Below are 18,621 nucleotides of genomic sequence, written 5' to 3'. Positions count from 1 at the left end.
ACATTCTTAAACTCTTCTTCAGACAAGCTGCACAACTTTTTGCCTATAAGCAGCGGTTCCAACTGCTGCTGCTAGAGACCCTTAACATCCAGATCAAGAATAACCACCAGTGGATTTCCACACTATTCCCCCATCTTCCTTCCATGCCTTACAAATGTCGGAGACAGCGGAAGAGCCGGCACAGAACTACCAAGGGGAAAAGAGTCAAGGGAAGGCAACCACGGCATAATATCACAAAGTATGCTATTGCTTTTGCATTGGGGCTGAGTCTTGTTGGTGCTGGCTTGCTAGTGGATTGGACCGTAGGGTGGATGTTAGTAGTTACCCTCTTTCTAGTTACAGAGTTTCCACCAAACCCCAACTTTTCACAAGCTTCTTGTGAAGATTGACTTACAAAGGGAAATGACAGCTTTAAATTGATATTATTTGCATGTACCTTAGATTTAAAAGGGGATGTTAGGTTTTCTAATATAAATAACAAATTGATCTAATATAAAAATATTTTGTTATTTTTGTTCCAACTTGTGACTTTTGTTATGATATTTTCACTTCAGATTGATGGTCTAATGTTTTAAAACACAAGGAGATAAGAATAATATCGAAATAAAAATATGATAAACCAAACTTTTGAGTGAAATGGAAGAAGGGGAATAAATGTATTGAAAATGATAATTACGATTCGAATCCAAGGGTCCAAGAGAATAGAAAATCAGACACAGAATAATCAAGAATTAATCAAATGAGAGATGGCAAAAACAAATAAGGAAAATCCTAAAGCCGTTAATAGTTTATTAGAGGGGTTTCACTACGTGAATCTAGCCCTTTTAGAACATCGCATATGAACTTTCAGAGAACCAACTTCTACTTCCCCTGTAGTTGCCAAGGCAATTGTACTGAATAATGTTTCCTTTTTGTACAAACAGAACCCGGCTCTCACAAGGAGCATCCAACATAGTGTAATTACCAGTTGTGATGGCTCATTACACATGATGAAGGTTCCTCCCAACAATTTCCGACCACGGTTCTGGAAACAGTGCCGATAAATTGGTGCCAACACTTCTGAGTTCTCTCTCTGGGATGTGATTTGTTGAATCAACCTAACTGTAGTAATATTCCTTGTACACTAGGATCATGTCCGTATCTTTTGATACAAAATTGTAGGATCCAAATGGGACAAAATTCTCTATAATTTCATTCTACCATCTTTCATCTAAACTTACATGCACGGATGTTATCGGGAAATTTAACTGGTCAGATCCGCGGTCATTTGCCACCGATCTGAGTAGAATGAAAAAGAATTGACAAACCAAGAATATCAACTTACTCGGACAGCTGATCTGATGGGATTTGGCCAAAGATATCAGGACAGGAATTCCAATTTCCTTGTTTCCTGGCTTCCCAATACCCACCAATGTAGTGGTATGCATCACTTCCTTTGTCTTTTGCAAACCACCGTGGTTTCCAACCCTGTTCTTGCATCTTTCGAGCCTGAATCCCAATTGAAACAATGTTCCCTCAATTACCATCAAAACCAAATGAATTATTCTTAACATATTCAAAATAATGAACCTCATATATCCATCTAAAAACTTGGGGCAACCTATACATTGCAGACTTGGTAATTGCCTAGGTGCTTGGACAGTGGCCATTTTGTAACTATAAAGTCAGCTTTTTGTAATTAATACACTTGAATCGACTTCTTATCGAAACATTAAATAAAAAATAAATAAATAGAAAATAGTCGCCTCTTATGTGAAAAAAATTATTAGACGCCACACTTCAAGGTTCTAAAATGCAAAAGAACTATCCATATTTCAATGACCAGCTGTAACCATCAAGTTGAAACCATCGATGCAATGTATATGACTCTCCAAACAACATGCGAACTAAATATCAGGTAGGTTTCCTTCAATGCTGGTTTCCTAGGTTATGTCATTGTGAAAGTGGTTTATCCAAATGCTTAAAGGTAAACATATATCTTACCCATTAATTTGCATGTTCAACCACAGGGTATCTTATCAGTTTCCAAATGCTTTCACACTTTCACAAGTTATGAGAAAGGATCTACAATTTTTCAGTCTTCACTGCTGCAGTCAGTAGACAACTTTCCCAGGTCATTGTAGACAGCTTTCTGTAGCTTGTCAGTTGTTAGGAGACTAAGTGCATGTTTGTGATTGCAGTGGAAAATATAGCTTGTAGCTTTAGAGCTTAAACTTATAGTTTAAGTAATAAGTTCTACTATTAAAAAGTTATTTACTGTTTGGTAACCATATGCTTAAAGCACTTTCAAACATATTACATTTATTTGGAAACAAATTAAAAAAGTGTTTTCTGAGATAGACATGACGATCATTTGATTTTTTAAAGATTATGATCATATCTTTAAACGTTTGAAAATTGTAATTATCTGAAACTAGTATGGGTATTTTCGCCCATTGATAGTCTTTTTAAAATTTGAACTACATTCCAGATGATCTGGAAAAGCAAGTTTGAGGAAAAGCATCAAAATGATTTTTTTTTTCAAACATATTTTTTAGTTTATTTGAGATTAAAAAGTGCATTAATATGTAACACCCAAAAAACCTAATTTTTCCATTAAAGATCTTTTAAGGGTATTTAAGCACTTTTTAAGACTCCTAACACAACCCAAATAGGCCCTAAGAAACATAGCAAACGCAACCAAGACTCAGAAAGATATCATGTAAGAAAATGGTTATTTAATTTAAATTCACCTTGATGAGCACATTACTCAATTAACCAAGTAATGACGAAGTCAGTGTGTGGACTTATGGATATGACTTTACCTTTGCAGCTCTTTTTTTATTTTTTGTTTGGCGTGGGGTGGGGTGGTGGTTATAACAACCTCAAAAAAATGGATGTATTGGTCTTATGTGAGATCTTATGGTTTTCTTGAGTAATACTATAGGTCAGTTGTTGTTAATTATGTTATTACCTAGACAAAAGCCTCATATTTTTTTCAATTTACCTATAAAAAATGTTATTAACCAATTACTAATATCCATATGCTGAGTAGACAACAAAGTAAGAATGCAACGTAAATTTTACCTGCCGTTGCCGCTGCTCCAACCGCAACTTCTCCACATTTGCCATTTCATACTCTCCATTTTCCAAATACCTTTGGTCAGGTCTTAGCCTTGAATCCGTAGGCGGCAACTTTTCCTGTATATATTTGTATATGTATGCATAAATTAGAAATAAATATGTCAACAAATAACCATAAAAAAAGATGAACTGCATCTGCACAGCACATACAAGCCAAAGTATACTATTTCCATTTCAAACATTTTAACAACATTAGGGTTTCAGTAAATCACCATAGGATCCCATCATCATGTAATGACAAATATGTAATGCAAACTAAGGTTCATTTGGTAAATGAAATGAGGTGAGAAATTATCAAAACTTCTCACAATTTCCTTTTCATACAACACTCAAACACAAAACATTTTTCAATTTCAAATCTTCAACTTTTTCGTCTAATCATTACAACTTTTACAAACTTCAAAACAAAACACAAAAATCAATACAACTTTTTCAAACTTCAAAACAAGAATAATATTAAACCAGTTCTCTCTCCCTTCCTAAAAGTAATATTAAACCATTTCTCTCTCCTTTCCCAACTTTTTCTCTCTCCATTCTCAAAACCCAATAAAATCTTAACTCAACCTATTTCACTACTATTTACAAACAATTTCATTACTATTCACAGAATCCTGAGATACTCCAAGTGTCCAAATGAGCCATAAATCTAATAACTTTAGCAGAGTTTTCATAACTCCAGATGAAACAAAGGCTGGCGTCAAATTGGAAAGTTCAGTGAAATCATCAGAAAGTACCTTCAGTCCAGGGGTGAGCTCATTCAATGTGATGGCAAAGCGTGTTAAGTTATATCTCGTGAGAAACTCGGGAGGCTTGCTACGCTTCCAGAGAAGACGGGCATCAGATAAAGACTCATAATCCTTTCCCTTCCCAGAAGAGTCCCCAATCACATAATACATACTTTCATCCCATTTTCCAAAGAGAGTGGCCACTGTTTTTCCATTCCTGTCTTGAACTATACCATGTACCTGAAAATAATCATGTTTATATAAGCCAATGATACTCCTGAAAACAGTCTTGTAGCTACAAATATCAAAACCACAGCAAGGAACTCAAATTTACTTCATCCAGCAACATCCTAACATGCCACAAATTCTATGATGCATAAGAAGTCTGCTGAACAAGACTGAGTCGGAATCCAGTTCGCTTTTTTTTTTTTAAACTTATTGTCTTCTTAAACCAATACTTTCATGTTTAGAGTTCAAAGTATTCCAGTATGCTCCACGAGTGCCACATAGATGATGACACTGATATTAGTAGCTGAAGCATGATGCAATAGACATTAAATAATGCTAAAACAAAGGTTCTGATAGCAAAATCCTGTATAATGCTTCCTCTCCTCTGCCAAATTTAGAAAAAATACATTTTAGAAGCTACACTTCTCTTTCATTTTTTCAGAAGCCATAATGTTGAGAAATATTTGCAACGGGCAAAGGAATGTAGAAAATAATAGTAGTCTTAAACAAAACAGACCTAGATCTTTACATCGTCTATTTAAATTTGAGACTTAAAGAGCACCTGGTGAGGATTTCTGTCAATGATAGACTGCTCCTTGAATTTCAGCTTACATGAATACTCATGATTTCCCTGTATGCGCATTGTACCATAGTGATCGCAATACAGCTTTCCCAATATGAGATTGTATATTGACGTAGTGACCTAAGATAAGAGAGTCCATTTCAAACTGATAACCAAACATAGAAAGGATATCACTTGAACCATAGAAAAATACCTTACTCCATTGAAAAATTTCCCCATCATCGAATTCCAGAGTCAAAGTACCAACAGGATCAAGTTGAATTGATCGACCCCAAAATTTGCTCTTTAAATTGCTATCTCCCCAGAATCTCCATCCTGTACCCTCACAGTGACAGGCAACAACCATAGGGTGATGACTGACCTGACACCAAAAGTGAAAGGAACTAAGAAATTTTGTTCCCAATATAAAAAGAAACTTCAAAGCAAACCCAAATGAACAATTGTACACGTGAAAGAGTTTGGCCATATAAAGGTCAGCTCGTAGGGAAATTCAGTCGGCTATATCTCAGAGTCAATTGTCTCACCCTTGCAATGTAACAATGATAACATCAAAAGGGGAGCCACTAACCATAATTTCTAATTTGGGACTTTTTCCCAAGGGTATTGTGTTTTTTGTCATACATGTATTGAGTTTTCTATGATTTTTCCTTTCTTCATTTTTTTTTTTCTAAAATAAGATTCATCATCTTTTTGGTACATCCTCTTTTTGACAACACATTAGGTACAAATGATTCATATTAGGGCAAGCTTGTTCAACAGCTTTTAATCACGCCATTAGCCTTTTTAATTAAGTCTTTGGCTAAATTACACTTGCATTTTAATTACATCTCATTTTCAGCTTCTGCTCCAAGTTGTCCCCTCTGCCAAATTCAATAATTATCTTATATAGATTTAACAAATGAAAGGTTTGATGGATGAATCTTTAGGACATGTAGGTTTGATGGACGAATCTTTAAGACATGTTTGGCAATCTCCATATAAGATGATGGATGAACGCAATGAAATGAGCAACTTGGATTTATGGAGTAGGTTGTAATGAGTTTGCAGTCTGAATGCGTATTTAAAAATCAGATGGTAGTTTAGAGTGGTAAAATATCATTTACCCTAAATATTTTTTTCAAAAATGTCATCTTGGCTACCCCCGCCACCCCCCCTCCAAAAAAAAAACAAACAATGTAAGAGCATAATAAGTACAAAACCATATCCCTGATACACTGCATCACCCATTTGTGTCATAGAAGTTACAAATGAAACAGAAAATTTTAATTTTGTTATATAAAATCTACTAACTCGGCGAAAGTCTCAAGGATCATGTTTAAATGCACCACCAAAATTTAGACAAATTAATGCACAACATAATTCTCATGTTCATAGTCTAGTTTCTCAAATATTTTAAGTGTCAGTAGTGAAAATGAAACCTTCTCTGAGAAAAAGCGGAGGCCTTTATCTGGATAATCAGCCTCGTAGGTTTCCCCTAATAACGGATTAAACGGTTTGCATATTCTTCCTTCCGTTGAAGAATATCCAGAAACAGCAAAAGCAGCCACATTAAGAATCCTCATGAGACTATTACCCTGCAAAATATCAAGGAGGTAACTAAAAGTTAAAGGCAATAGAGATACATCAAAATAAATTGATAACAGAATTAGGCTCTAATAACATTGATCAAAATGCTATTGCATTCATTCCCCATCAACAAGCTGAGCAACCTTGCCCAATCAAAATAATATTTAAAGAGTTTATCCTATAATTTTTATTTTGCTGGGTAAATGGGAGGCCTGCACAAGCGAGTTCTACAAAGTAAGCAGCGTTAACGCTTGGCCAGCCTATTACCCCTCCAGAAAATCTCGTGCATATTAATGTTGGCGCAGTGAGTGGCTCCCACTGCTCGCTTTGTTTTCCTTACTCATTACCCTATAATTCTCAACCAAATCTTTTACATGTCAAAATTAAACATTCAAATTGCCTCCAGGTGTCCCAAAGGTTAAACCTGGTTGTATTATTAACTTTTTCTAACAGTACTAGAGGAGCCACTACTGTTCAGTTTCTTGCATACAAATTCACCATGCAAACAGAATTTATCTGAAGGCATCAGTAAAATCATGATCACAAAAATTATAAGGGTTAACCAAAATTTTCAAACATGCTGATTTACCATATAATCCCGGATTCTACATTGGGTGGGTGCATTTTAACAGAGTTATGAAAGAGTGGCAAGAGTGCCAAGTCCCACATTAGTTCTTTACAAGGTGGAATTATGCTTTATAAAGGATTTCAACTGGTTCTAATTGTAATCTTGACTATTGTTTTTATATCATTACAAATGGTATCAAAGCCAACCGAGTACACCACATTAAGCTAGGTCACTCTAGTACATGGACCTTGACGAGGATGTCAGAGACTTGAGTGGGAAAGATGGTAACGCCCTAGATCCAACATTGGGTGGGAGAATTATGACTAACTTATGAAATAGTTACTTGAGTGTAAGTCTCACATTGGTTCTCTATAATTGGGAGTGGACTTTATAAATCATTCCAACGTGCTCCAATTGAAACCTCATCTACTCCTTTTAGAATTTCATCGTAAATGTGGGTAGCACTTTTCTTGGACTATTACTCACTCCAAAGCTAGAGGGGGTGAGAAACTCATTTGAAACCACAAGTTACAACAACTGAATATATTTGAATCCCATGTATAAAAAATCTAAAAATCCATCACGTACTGGATGCCTTCTCTCTGTCTTTCTCTTATTTGTCTTATTAATTCTTTATATTGCAAACTAAAACAATGATTTACTAGGGGATTTAGTATGATCTTTATTATTTGTGATTGTTATAAAGGCTCCGAGTAGGATGATGTCAGCCACCATGGATAGGGGGCTATTATCTGATTTGTTGGCGGGGTTAAGGAGTAGTGAAGAAATTGTAGTGTTGCATCTTTTGTTCACAAGCGACACCTTGATCTTTTGTGAGGCTGACTGTGAACATCTCTGCAATCGTTGCTGTGTTTTTTATGTTTATAAGTGGTTTTGGGGTTAAAGATCGATTTAGCAAACTCGGAGATTACTCCAGTTGGCGAGATGAAAGATGTGGAAACCTTGGCCATTATTGTGGAGCGTAGGGTGGCTTCTCTACAATTGCAGTAGTTGGATCTCCTGTTGGATGCACCATATAAATCTATTACCATATGGAGTGACATTGTAAAAAAATTGGAAAGGCAGTTAGCTGGTTGAAAGAGAATCTGTCAAAGGCAGGTAGGTTGACTTTCATCAAATTTTCCACATTATTTTGCTATTGTTTCCTATTCCTATTGGTATGGCTAAGAGGATGGAGAGGTTTTATATGAGGTTTGATTAATGATTAATTTAAGTTGCACTTGGTTAATTGGTCAAAGATTTATTCTCAAAGAAGCAAACGAGTGTTTTGGGGGTAAGAAGTTTGACTTGATTTAGTAAATCGTTTCTAGAGAAGTGGCTGTGCCATTTTTATACAGGGAGTGGTGCCTTATGCAGGCAGGTAGTGGAAAAAACATGATAGCATGAAGGGGGATGGTGCTCTAAAGAGGTCATGGGACCTTATGGAGTTGGCATTTGGAGAACACGTAGGAAGGGTGGGGTGTTTTCTGAGTTTTGTCGGTATGAAGTGGGTGGGTGGACCAAAATATGGTTTGGCATGACCCATGACGAAGGGATCGACCATTAAATGAGTCTTTTTTGGAATTTTTCAATATTGTTTGTAATAAGGATGCACAGTTGGCTGATAACATCAATATTCTAATGGAACTCTTCTATGAAATTTATCTTTTACTAGATATTCAGGATTGAGAGATGAATTGGTATGGCATTTTCAGAATTGTTGTACTTGCTCAGATTGAGACAAGGTGGAGAAGATAGTATATTGTGGTCCTGTGGATCCCTTCCAAGCAAGGGAAGTTTGAAGTTAAGTTGCATTATCAAGCATTATCTATTTCAAACATTTCCAATTTTCAAACATTTCCAATTTTCAAAGGAAGACTATATGGAAAGTCAATGTGCCTTTGAGAAATATCGTAGTGGTGGATTGGTGTTGCCAATGCAACAGTAGAGGGGCATTCATAGATCACCTTCTTCTCCATTGTGAAGTGGCCAGAGCATTATGGACTTTGATTTGAAGCCTCTTCAGAGTGGTATGTCACATTACTATACAAGTGATTGAGTTTGTTAGATTTTTAAAGAGGCCAATTGGTAGACTGTTCAATTTTAGCCACTCATAGAATGAACCCTATGTGTTTAATGTGGAGCATATGGAGAAAGTGGAATGCACTTTAAATCGCTTTATACTGGATATGGGCATATAATATCTCTAATTTTTCTATATGTCTTGTGTATTTCTTTTTCTTTTATACATTAAACGGCTTGTGTCTTGTATAAATCATGTGTACTATGGTCAACCCCCCAGTGGTGCTTTTGAGGAAATGAGTTTACTTATCAAAAACTCATGATTTACAAGAATATTCTAGAAGCATATAAGCTGGACGGTAACCAGAAATGACAGAAATATGAAAGGACATATTGCAAACATATGTTAATCAAAAGAGAGAATCAAAAGAATGCCATCAAGTTCTTACTCACATACATACCTTTTTCCCCCACTCGTCTGCTCGATCAATAAGATATGAATATTCCAGATCCTCAAAACATTTTTGCAGGGAAGAGAGAGGCTCATTGAAGTAAACAGGAAGACATATTTTCGTGAGATCCTTTCCAATGTTATCTTTAATCATAGACCAAAGACTGACACACTTCTCTTTTTCAACAGGGTCAGGAAATTTCTTACGCCGCTTAACATGAGGATAGTTAGCTCCAACAGATCTAATGGAAGGGTCAATATCATCTTCAGATTCAACTATAAAAAAACCTTCATCATCTGAAGAGAAAGATGATAGCCGGAAATCAGACCCATTACTTTTGAAAGAGCTGGATGAAAGAAAGTCTCGAGTGTCAAAAAATGTATTGTCTTCTTCATCTGTTTCTTCCTCTGCAGCATCAACTCTTTCATTATCATCTTCAGACTCACTAGCACTTCCTTCTGGGGAAAAAGGGATTTGACAATTTAAAATGGCAGCATTAAAAGTACAAAAATCAACTGTACAATCATGGTTGTAATGATTTAGGCATGCAACCACTAAAAACAAGGCAATGTTAGCAAAGCAAGTTAATTTATATAATTGTTGGCCATCCCAAACACACAAATCATTTGGCTATGAGTTTTAATGGCAAACACATCAGATGTCATTGGTTTATTCTCAAGTCTTGTTCTCTTTGCCAAACTGTAAAAAACCAAGTGAAATGAACTGTACAAGAAAAGGCAAGTATTCGTTAAAATAATTGGTATAAATTATAAGCTACAGAAAATAGCAAGCAAAATGATGTCTTCTGACGTTCAATAATAAAGCACTATAATATTTGGACATATCTCATCACTAACTAAAATAATATGCCCTGCCCATTTCTGATGAAAGGGAAGGAATTAAAGCTGGACTCTCAGACCAGACCCCAAGTCTCAATTTCCAATATCAACCAAAAGGGTCCACCACATAATTGTAAAATTACCAGATGGTCCAGGAAATATTGGCTATAAAACTAGAACTTGGTAATACACAGATTACAGCATTATAACTTACCACTGAATTTGTCTTGCATTAATCTAGAAGAGGCCCCTTCATCATTGCACTGTCTTTGGCTCTCATCAACCACTGTATTCTCCAGATCAACCTTTTCCGTCTACACAGTACAGTATAATAGCAGTTTCTTAGCAGGACACAAAAAATTAAGAACCTGCCTTGCACAGAAACTAAATTTTCATCTAACAAGGACGCTCAGACTCAATAAAGACCTTCAGATGAACACAAAATATGCTTCTTGAAATAAAATGTAAAGAACTCATAACTAATTTACAGTATATGATACTAATTTCATGCTAGAAGACTACAGTTGAGAAAATAATTTCTGTATCTGTCTACCTGGGCCCTGGCACCGTCCAAGACATACTTTCAAATTACAAAACCAGCAAAATTCACAAAGCACCAAGCAAATACAAAGAATCTGACTGTTGAGGTGCAGGTATAAACCTGACAGCTATCTGAAATGTAAGCCGAGGTACACATGATGTATACAAGAAATAAGGATAGAAGAACACCACATGATGTAATCAAGAAATAAGCCTTCGACTAGCTATACAAAAGAACAGAACAATCCCAAAAACCCGGCCTCAATTGAGTCGAGAGGCTGAGGCACGGAATTCTATGCACTAGAAGCAGAGGTAGCGAAAAGGAGTCCTATATTCTACTGGAATGAAAATTTTTAAAGTTCATTAGAGGTACCTCAAGCTGCCGCAGCGTGTCAATGAGGAGCCACTGCTTCTGCTTTAGCAGTAGGAGTTGGCTCTGCAGCACTGTAAACTCACTCTTCATGATCTGCTCGCTGTCCTGGATGGTTACCTCACTAACACCTTCCTCCAAAAGCCGCTGCCTCAGCTTCTCGGTCGAAACAGTGACATTGTCTATGGGAGCCATTAGCTCACTGTTGGACATCCGTGGGAACATGTCCTTCACAGCTTGCAGTGCTTCCATCCATGCTACTCGATCTTCACGCGTCTCGGCCCTTAGGTGGAGCCTCTTTGTGCCAGTGAAAATCGAGAATCTTTTGTCGTCTGATTTGCTTTCGCGAATTGAGGAAACCTGCGATCCATCAGAATGGAGCTTTAAAAAAATCATGTACCGAGAATTTAAATAAAAAATACAAGCTTATCGCATAAAAATAAGATAAATAGCAACACAAAATGAAAATGTGGAAAACTATTCAGATCGACATCCAAATTAGTAAGAAAAAAACACTATAATTTACAAGTGAAAAGAAAAAAATGTCTAGAAACTAGTATCGACCACAAAATGGATAAAAAAGATACATACTTATGTAAGTATGTGTGTGCGTGTGTGACAGAAACTGGATAATATTATGACCCGAAAACTATACATATACATATTTATTTCCGATCCGAACGGTAAATGAGAACGAATGAGTGAACAAATAACAAATAAACCACTGTGTGGTTACTCATCCAAAACAAAACAAAAAGAATTACAGTGTGGTTGACCAAGACCTTGAGATGAATTTCGCCGAAGGGCTTGCGGGGAAGGGGTTGTTGCGGGAGCGAGGTCCCATTCTTGTGCCTCTTAATCCTTCGCATGGATTCCTCGCCGATGACCTTCGATCCTTTCTCGGTCTCTTGGTTCACCACGATCTTATCGGGTCCATGAATCTTATAGTACGACAAAACGCCGTCCTGCAACACGAACCACCGCGGCCTCCATCCTTTCCCGTAATTCACCCACTTGTATAGAATTCCCGAGATCCCGTTCCCCACTATATCATTGATTTTAACGTCCACCGGCTGCTCCCGAGCCGAATGACCCGCCGAAGCCGTTCTCTGATGGCTCATCCGGCCACAATCGTCGTTATTGTCGTTATGGATTTGTTTGTCGCCGGTTCGGGCATTCGGCGGATCGGATCTGGCAGACATGGCCGTGGGGAGAGGCGGCATGTGGTGGAGCGCCGGGGAATGGTCGGACACAGTAGACACGCAACAGAAGGGATGCAGATGCATAGGGGATAAATGAATGAATTAGAACAAAATACCGGTCAGATCGCCGATTCCGAGGACTCCTAAGAGACGTCGGGGAACATTTTTCCCGGTGAAGATGCGGATTTCCATACTTTGTTTTTCTCTCTAACGAATCCGGTCAATAATTAACGATATGGATGACACTGAAATTGAAGGAGCGAGGTCGGCGTGCGAATTACGGGATAAAAGCCGTTACACACGAAGCGGTGAATGGTTTCCTAGCTCTTGAGATTGTAGAGAGCAAGAGAGAGATTGTTTTTTATAACCTTTGCTAGGAAGTCGGAGGGTGGAGTGAGCGGAGAGAGAAGGAATCCGGTCCGGCGAGAGAGGAAGAAAAGGTCCCCGGCGAGATGAGGTGGCAGGGGAGAGCGGTCAAGACGAAAAAGTTGAATTGGAATGAAAGTGCCAGAATATCAGGTCAGGTTTAAATATGAAGCGGTTGGTTGTAGAGTTTATGATTGGGGTGTCCTGTCCTGCGTATGTCTCTCTGTGTCTGTGCTGTGTGCGCGCTTTTGGCATTTTGAGCTTTTTCCGAAGGTGTTTGGATTAGGTGTGGTGAGTGTCCAGGGAAAATCGTGGGCGGGGCCGTTGTGGGGCTGACAGGTGGATGATGGAGATCACGAAACGTCGGAACCGTGAATCGGAGTTGTGGTGAATGAGTGGAAGAGGTGCTTGACGGCGGCAGTGATGGGTTAAGTTTGAATATTGACTTGGGATAGAGTGGGTCGAGATAAAAATTGAAAATTAAATAAAATATTATTAGAATATTATTTTTTAATATTATTATTATTTTAAAATTTAAAAATTTTGAATTATTTATTACATTTTATATAAAAATTATAATGATAAAATGAGATGAGATAGATCGAGATTAATTCTCATCCTAAACTGTAATTACTACTTGATATTCACTTGTAAAAATTGTGACAATTGTGATTAGGGGTGTGAATTCAAATCGGAAAACCGGAAAACCGGTCCGGACAGGACAGGACCGGACCGGTCCAGAACCGGTTCTTAGAATGTGAAAACCGGTCGGTTCCTGTCCAGTTTCGGTTTTAGAATTTTTCGGACCGGACCAGACCGGACTGGTTGATAAAAAAATATATATATAAAATAATATTTGTATTATTGAATATATAAGTTTTATATATTATGTATAATTATAAATTTTTATGTGAAATTTTTATATATAATTATATATATTCATATATGAAATAATTTCTTCTTATAATTTATAAATTATTACATAAAATGTTAATACTAAATCACTAAAAATTTATAACTAATACTAATAGTCTAATATAGACTAATGACTATAGTTATACTTCTAATTAATACTACAAGTTTTTACTAAAAGTTTATAACTAATACTAATATATAATTTATAATTATACCAATAGTCTAATATTAATACTATTATATAGTCTAATATATTAATAAAAGAATAAAACATATTTTTTTAAATCATTTTTTTTTTATAAACAAATTTTTAATGACAAATTGTGAAACTTACATTTAAAAAAATCAGAAAACCGGACCGGACCGGACCGAAAACAGGTAAAGCTAGAAGTACCGGTTTAAGAGAGTAACCGATGCGTAATCGGTTTTGAAAAATACAAAACCGGTACATACCGGTTCAGTCTTAGATTTTGTCTAAAACCAGACCGGACCGGTTACACCTCTAATTGTGATAGATTTATAAAATTATTTGATAAAAATAAATTTTATAAATTCATATAACTTATTTGGGTATAGTAGATTGTAAAATATTTTTTTATTATAAAATAATTTAATATATTACATCAAACCATATCAATTTATAAATTTTATTTTTGTAAGATATTTTTGTGAACTAAAAAGTTAAATCTACTTATTGATATAATATATATATATATATATATTATGAACTAATAAATATATAATTTATGTGAACACTTATTACATCAATTAGTATAAAAGTTATTTAGTTTTTGAATTTAGCACTAACAATATTTAAATATTAAACTTTGCTATTACTTATAAGAGTGCTCCTAGAGTGAAGCCTAGCAATGATAGCAGGGCATGCTCCTAGGCAAAAAAAAATTTCATTTTTCTTATTCATATGTTTTTAATATTTTTAAATATTTTTAAAAAAATATAAAAAAAATATTAATACACTAATAGTCACTTCTTTAATCAGTAAGTAAAAGAAAAAAATGTAAAAAAAAAAAATTAAATTAAATACATGAATAGTCAAAATAAAATGACATAGTAGTATTATTCTACTTAAAAATAGCAGAAGTCATTGTTACCATTTGTATGAGTAATTTGGTTAACTTAAACAACTCTATGAGATATGTATTTATGGGTATATCACCATGCACGCCAATAAAAATAAAATAAAAAATAACTGATGTGAGTCTTTATATATATTGTTAATAATATTGAGCAGTTCTTATGCTTAGACCAACAGCCAGTTATAACTAGTTTTTTATTTACATTATGATTATTTAAATTGATCATTGACATCTTAGATTATCAAATTATCAAATTTTATAATTTATTTTTAAATATTTTTAAATGAAATTTACAATCTCATGTTAATAATATAAATTAAAGGTGTGCATTTATTTTATATCCAACATACGGTTAAAAGGATGACATACAAATTGAACTACAAATCAATCGACAAGATTGATTTAAAACAAATATTAGTACAATCATATTAATTAATTATGTAAATTACTATACTTTGATAATCACAATTTCAATTATCTAATTTGATAATCTATGATGTAATAAAGAAATGATAGAATTCGAATTATATGAATATTGCTTCATCTAATTTTAAGAAGAAGTGCTAAGTTTATAAATATATTTTATAAAAATAAAACTCAAGTTGAAACTGATATAACTAAATATGATACGTTAAATGTAACTTAACATAAAAAAAAATATTAAGGTTTTGTGGCAAAAAAATGCAATGAAAGAATGCACCATTGAATACAGTGCATTCCTTCGGTGGAACCATTCAATTCCTACAAAAGAATTGATCATACAATATAATATAATAAATTACTTCAATTCATAAATTTTTAGTATGGTTTTAAGTAAAACTTTTTCTCAATTTTAATACATAATAATTGTAGATGTCACAAGTCATGAGTACGAGTGGATTGCACGTTCAAATTCTTTGGTCGGGAGCATAAATTAATGAACAAAAAAAAAAAAGAAAAAACTTGCATGCTTCATGATCTTTGAGATTAGACTTCTCATTGACGGTTCTTATTTACTCTCTTTTTTTTTTTTTTTTTAATGTAAAGAGGTTGTCGGAGTTATGCAGCTTCCAAAATACACTGTATATTAAAAAATATAAAAAATTGAAATTATGTCGCACCTAAAACTTTCACGTCATATTTATTTTACAATAAAAAATATTTACAATCTGACGTATAATCATATCAAATTATGTCAATTTATAAATTTATTTTTATAATTTTTTTTAAAAAGACATAGAACCTTATATAATGATGAAAGCCTCGTGAAAATATTTGTTTGAAAAATATCAGTGTGGGGTACACGTTCTCGAGGCATCATCTAACATTTCAGACTTAATAAAATTCAAATTCAAATTTCCAAGCAAACTAGAGATAGGCACCACCTAATATACATGATAGTCGTTCTGTGGAGCTAATTACCTGAATTAGCATGAAAGAACATACATGTTTTTTATTTATTTATTTATTTATTATTATACTAAGTCTAATGTGATTTCACGTACCATAGTCACTTTGTATTTCTTTTAAGCAAATAATTCCATTACAAATACTCCAAAGTACAGTAGGTAGGGGTTGGAACTTGGGAACTGATCTTATAATCGCTCCAAAAATTCCAAACCTACGTGCTAAACATTCAAACAAGTGTAAAAAACATATGAGGAGGAGAAATTGGGACTCAGGTCCTATGTTCTATTGGCCAAAATAGTGCAATACGGTTCAAAAAGAAGACTTGCCATAAATGTGGTTTTCTTCGAAGGGATCTGCTCAAAGTTTCGGCTATAGCCGTGATAAATTGTTGCAGAGGGTTTGCACCAATTCTGGATCAATTGTTATAGCTAAAATAGATCTTCATCTCCTACTCCGCAGGCTTGATAGGGATTATGTTGACTCAGGCTTTTAAAAAATGTAGTAAGATAGATGGGAATGGAGGGTTGACTCGATAATATTTTAGCATGATTCACAAGGAAAACACAAAACTATATCAACATGTGAATCTTATGTGTTGACAATGGATGAGTTTGGATGGTAAGATCTTGAAGATCTGAGACCCAAGAATCGAATGGTATAACATATATGTCAGTCAGAGCTCCAATGGTGGGCAGCACGTGAGGCACGCGCACTCACTCATCGTTTTGCAACATTGCTTCTTGCTCCTTGTAAATATATATATATATATATATATATATATATATATCATGAACTCCGATGGTATAGCACGTATAGCTTGAAAGTAGTTGAAAAGCGATATATCTACCATTTTCCTTTCAATAAAAGGAAAAATACACCAACTTTACATCAAAGTCATGGAAGAGGAACAACGAGGAGAATCGGAGCTCTACCCTCCTCTCAAATCTGTTCCATTTGTGGATTGAAATGGGTGTGCAAGGAGAATTTTTCACTAGATAAGGCCTATTGGGCCTCGGCCCAGGAAGCCAGTCCAATGGAGATTCTCATCCAAGCAAGGAACATAATGTCAACCAGGGAAAAGGTGCCGTCTAGTTGACAAAACAAATTGACTTGATACATTGCAGCCGCTCTCAAGAACAAAATGTGCACAAAACATACAAGAAGTATGGAAGATCCTCGATTCATTGACATCAAATCATCTACGGTTCACATAAATTAGATTGCATCATAGTCACTTATATTTACTTACAAGTTGCTTGCACTTACGAGATTAGCCAAATCTATCATTCTTTAAAGAAGGTAGACAAAATAGGATAAAAAAGAGAATCCGTCATTTTGTGAATATTAAAAAAATTTACCCTTGAAGCATTTTTCATAAAGATATGGACATTTTGCACGGCCTTTTCACCGACAAGCTGGCAATATTTTAATAAATGTTAAAATATTATTTAATTTGTCAGCGCAGAGGGCGTGCAAAATTAGTGGTTTTATCCTTTGTGTAGGTGAAAAGATTATGGATTATGATCTTCAAAGATTAGCAAAATCAAGTAGAGTTGGAATAAGTTTGAATAAAGGAATCCAATGCAAGTCCGGTGCGAAAAGAACCAAAACTAAACAAGAAAAGTTCTTTTGACAATTTATTCAAGTGCCGTCCAGCCATTATATACTTACTTTTGACGTGGCACTATGGGAGCGAATACAGTAAGTAACTGCATGGAATTAGGCCTAGGCTTAAGTTTGGTTTGGATAGCAACAGCCTTGCTTTTTAATTTTAATATTTTAATATTATAAATATAAATATATTTTAATTTTATATATTTTATTTTTTTATCTGATTATTATCTAATTAAAATATTTTTTTAAAAACTTTTAAAAAAAAATACAAAAAAAATAATTTAATTTTTTTAAATTTTATAACAAAAATAATATTAAAAAAATATTCTAATAATATTTTAATTCTATAATATTTTTATTTAAATTTATTTTTCTCATCTCTTAAAATTTTATAAAATATCTCAATTCAAATAATTTCATTACTATTCACAAATTATCTCATCTCATTCTTCATATCAGGGCTTGATGAAAGAGAATTAGAAGGACTATGCTACCGAATGCATGGGAATTATGTACTACGTTTAGAAAGATTTGGATAGTGAGTTGAAATGAAATGAATTGAGATGAAAATTGAATAAAATATTATTACAATATTATTTTTTAATATTATTAAGATTTAAAAAATTAATTTATTTATTATATTTTGTAAAAAAATTTTAAAATATTATAATAATAAATTAAAATAAGTTGAGATAAATAAAACACATTTATTATCTAAAGAGGCGTTAATTACCGACCTAACCCTCTTATGTTGTTAACGAAGCAGCCGTTCAAATTTCGGTATAGAATTAAGAGTTCCGTTTTTCGTTGGAAAAGGTGAGTGATATTGTAAGAATTGGGTTGCTTTTTATCTTATCTTACAAAAATATATAGACACAATTATTACATTTTATTATTTTATTTGACCTTAATAATATGAATTTAAAAGAACAATAATATCTATTAAAGAGTTGTGCAATTTTTTATTATTAAGATAATTTCATTAATGACTAAAAAAAATATACATCAAGTGCAAGTGGGGA

The 18,621-nt window shown here is 34.3% G+C and overlaps 1 protein-coding gene across 3 annotated transcripts; it reads right to left on the bottom strand.

The window, feature by feature from the left end:
• Nucleotides 1-657: 657 nt before the first annotated feature.
• LOC121256667 (oxysterol-binding protein-related protein 1C-like) lies at nucleotides 658-12,795 on the bottom strand. Of its 3 annotated transcripts, none has more exons than XM_041157519.1 (10): nucleotides 11,799-12,795; nucleotides 11,020-11,376; nucleotides 10,321-10,420; nucleotides 9,277-9,722; nucleotides 6,078-6,233; nucleotides 4,853-5,020; nucleotides 4,639-4,779; nucleotides 3,858-4,088; nucleotides 3,067-3,180; nucleotides 658-1,488 (listed from the first exon to the last, which is right to left on the bottom strand). In XM_041157519.1, exons 1-10 carry the CDS (start codon nucleotides 12,300-12,302, stop codon nucleotides 1,321-1,323), a joined length of 2,385 nt encoding a protein of 794 aa, XP_041013453.1. In that variant the 5' UTR covers nucleotides 12,303-12,795; the 3' UTR covers nucleotides 658-1,320. The 3 variants fall into 3 exon arrangements, with proteins under 3 accessions (XP_041013453.1, XP_041013452.1, XP_041013454.1); XM_041157518.1 differs by having other exon boundaries at nucleotides 9,277-9,725; nucleotides 11,799-12,794; XM_041157520.1 differs by lacking the exons at nucleotides 10,321-10,420; nucleotides 11,020-11,376; nucleotides 11,799-12,795 and having other exon boundaries at nucleotides 9,277-9,508; nucleotides 9,603-9,722.
• Nucleotides 12,796-18,621: the final 5,826 nt, after the last annotated feature.

Source organism: Juglans microcarpa x Juglans regia, chromosome 3D, assembly GCF_004785595.1.
Source record: "Juglans microcarpa x Juglans regia isolate MS1-56 chromosome 3D, Jm3101_v1.0, whole genome shotgun sequence".
Classification (NCBI taxonomy): Eukaryota; Viridiplantae; Streptophyta; class Magnoliopsida; order Fagales; family Juglandaceae; genus Juglans; species Juglans microcarpa x Juglans regia.
Note: the sequence above shows the minus strand (reverse complement) of the source record. Positions and strands in the feature narration are given on the sequence as shown.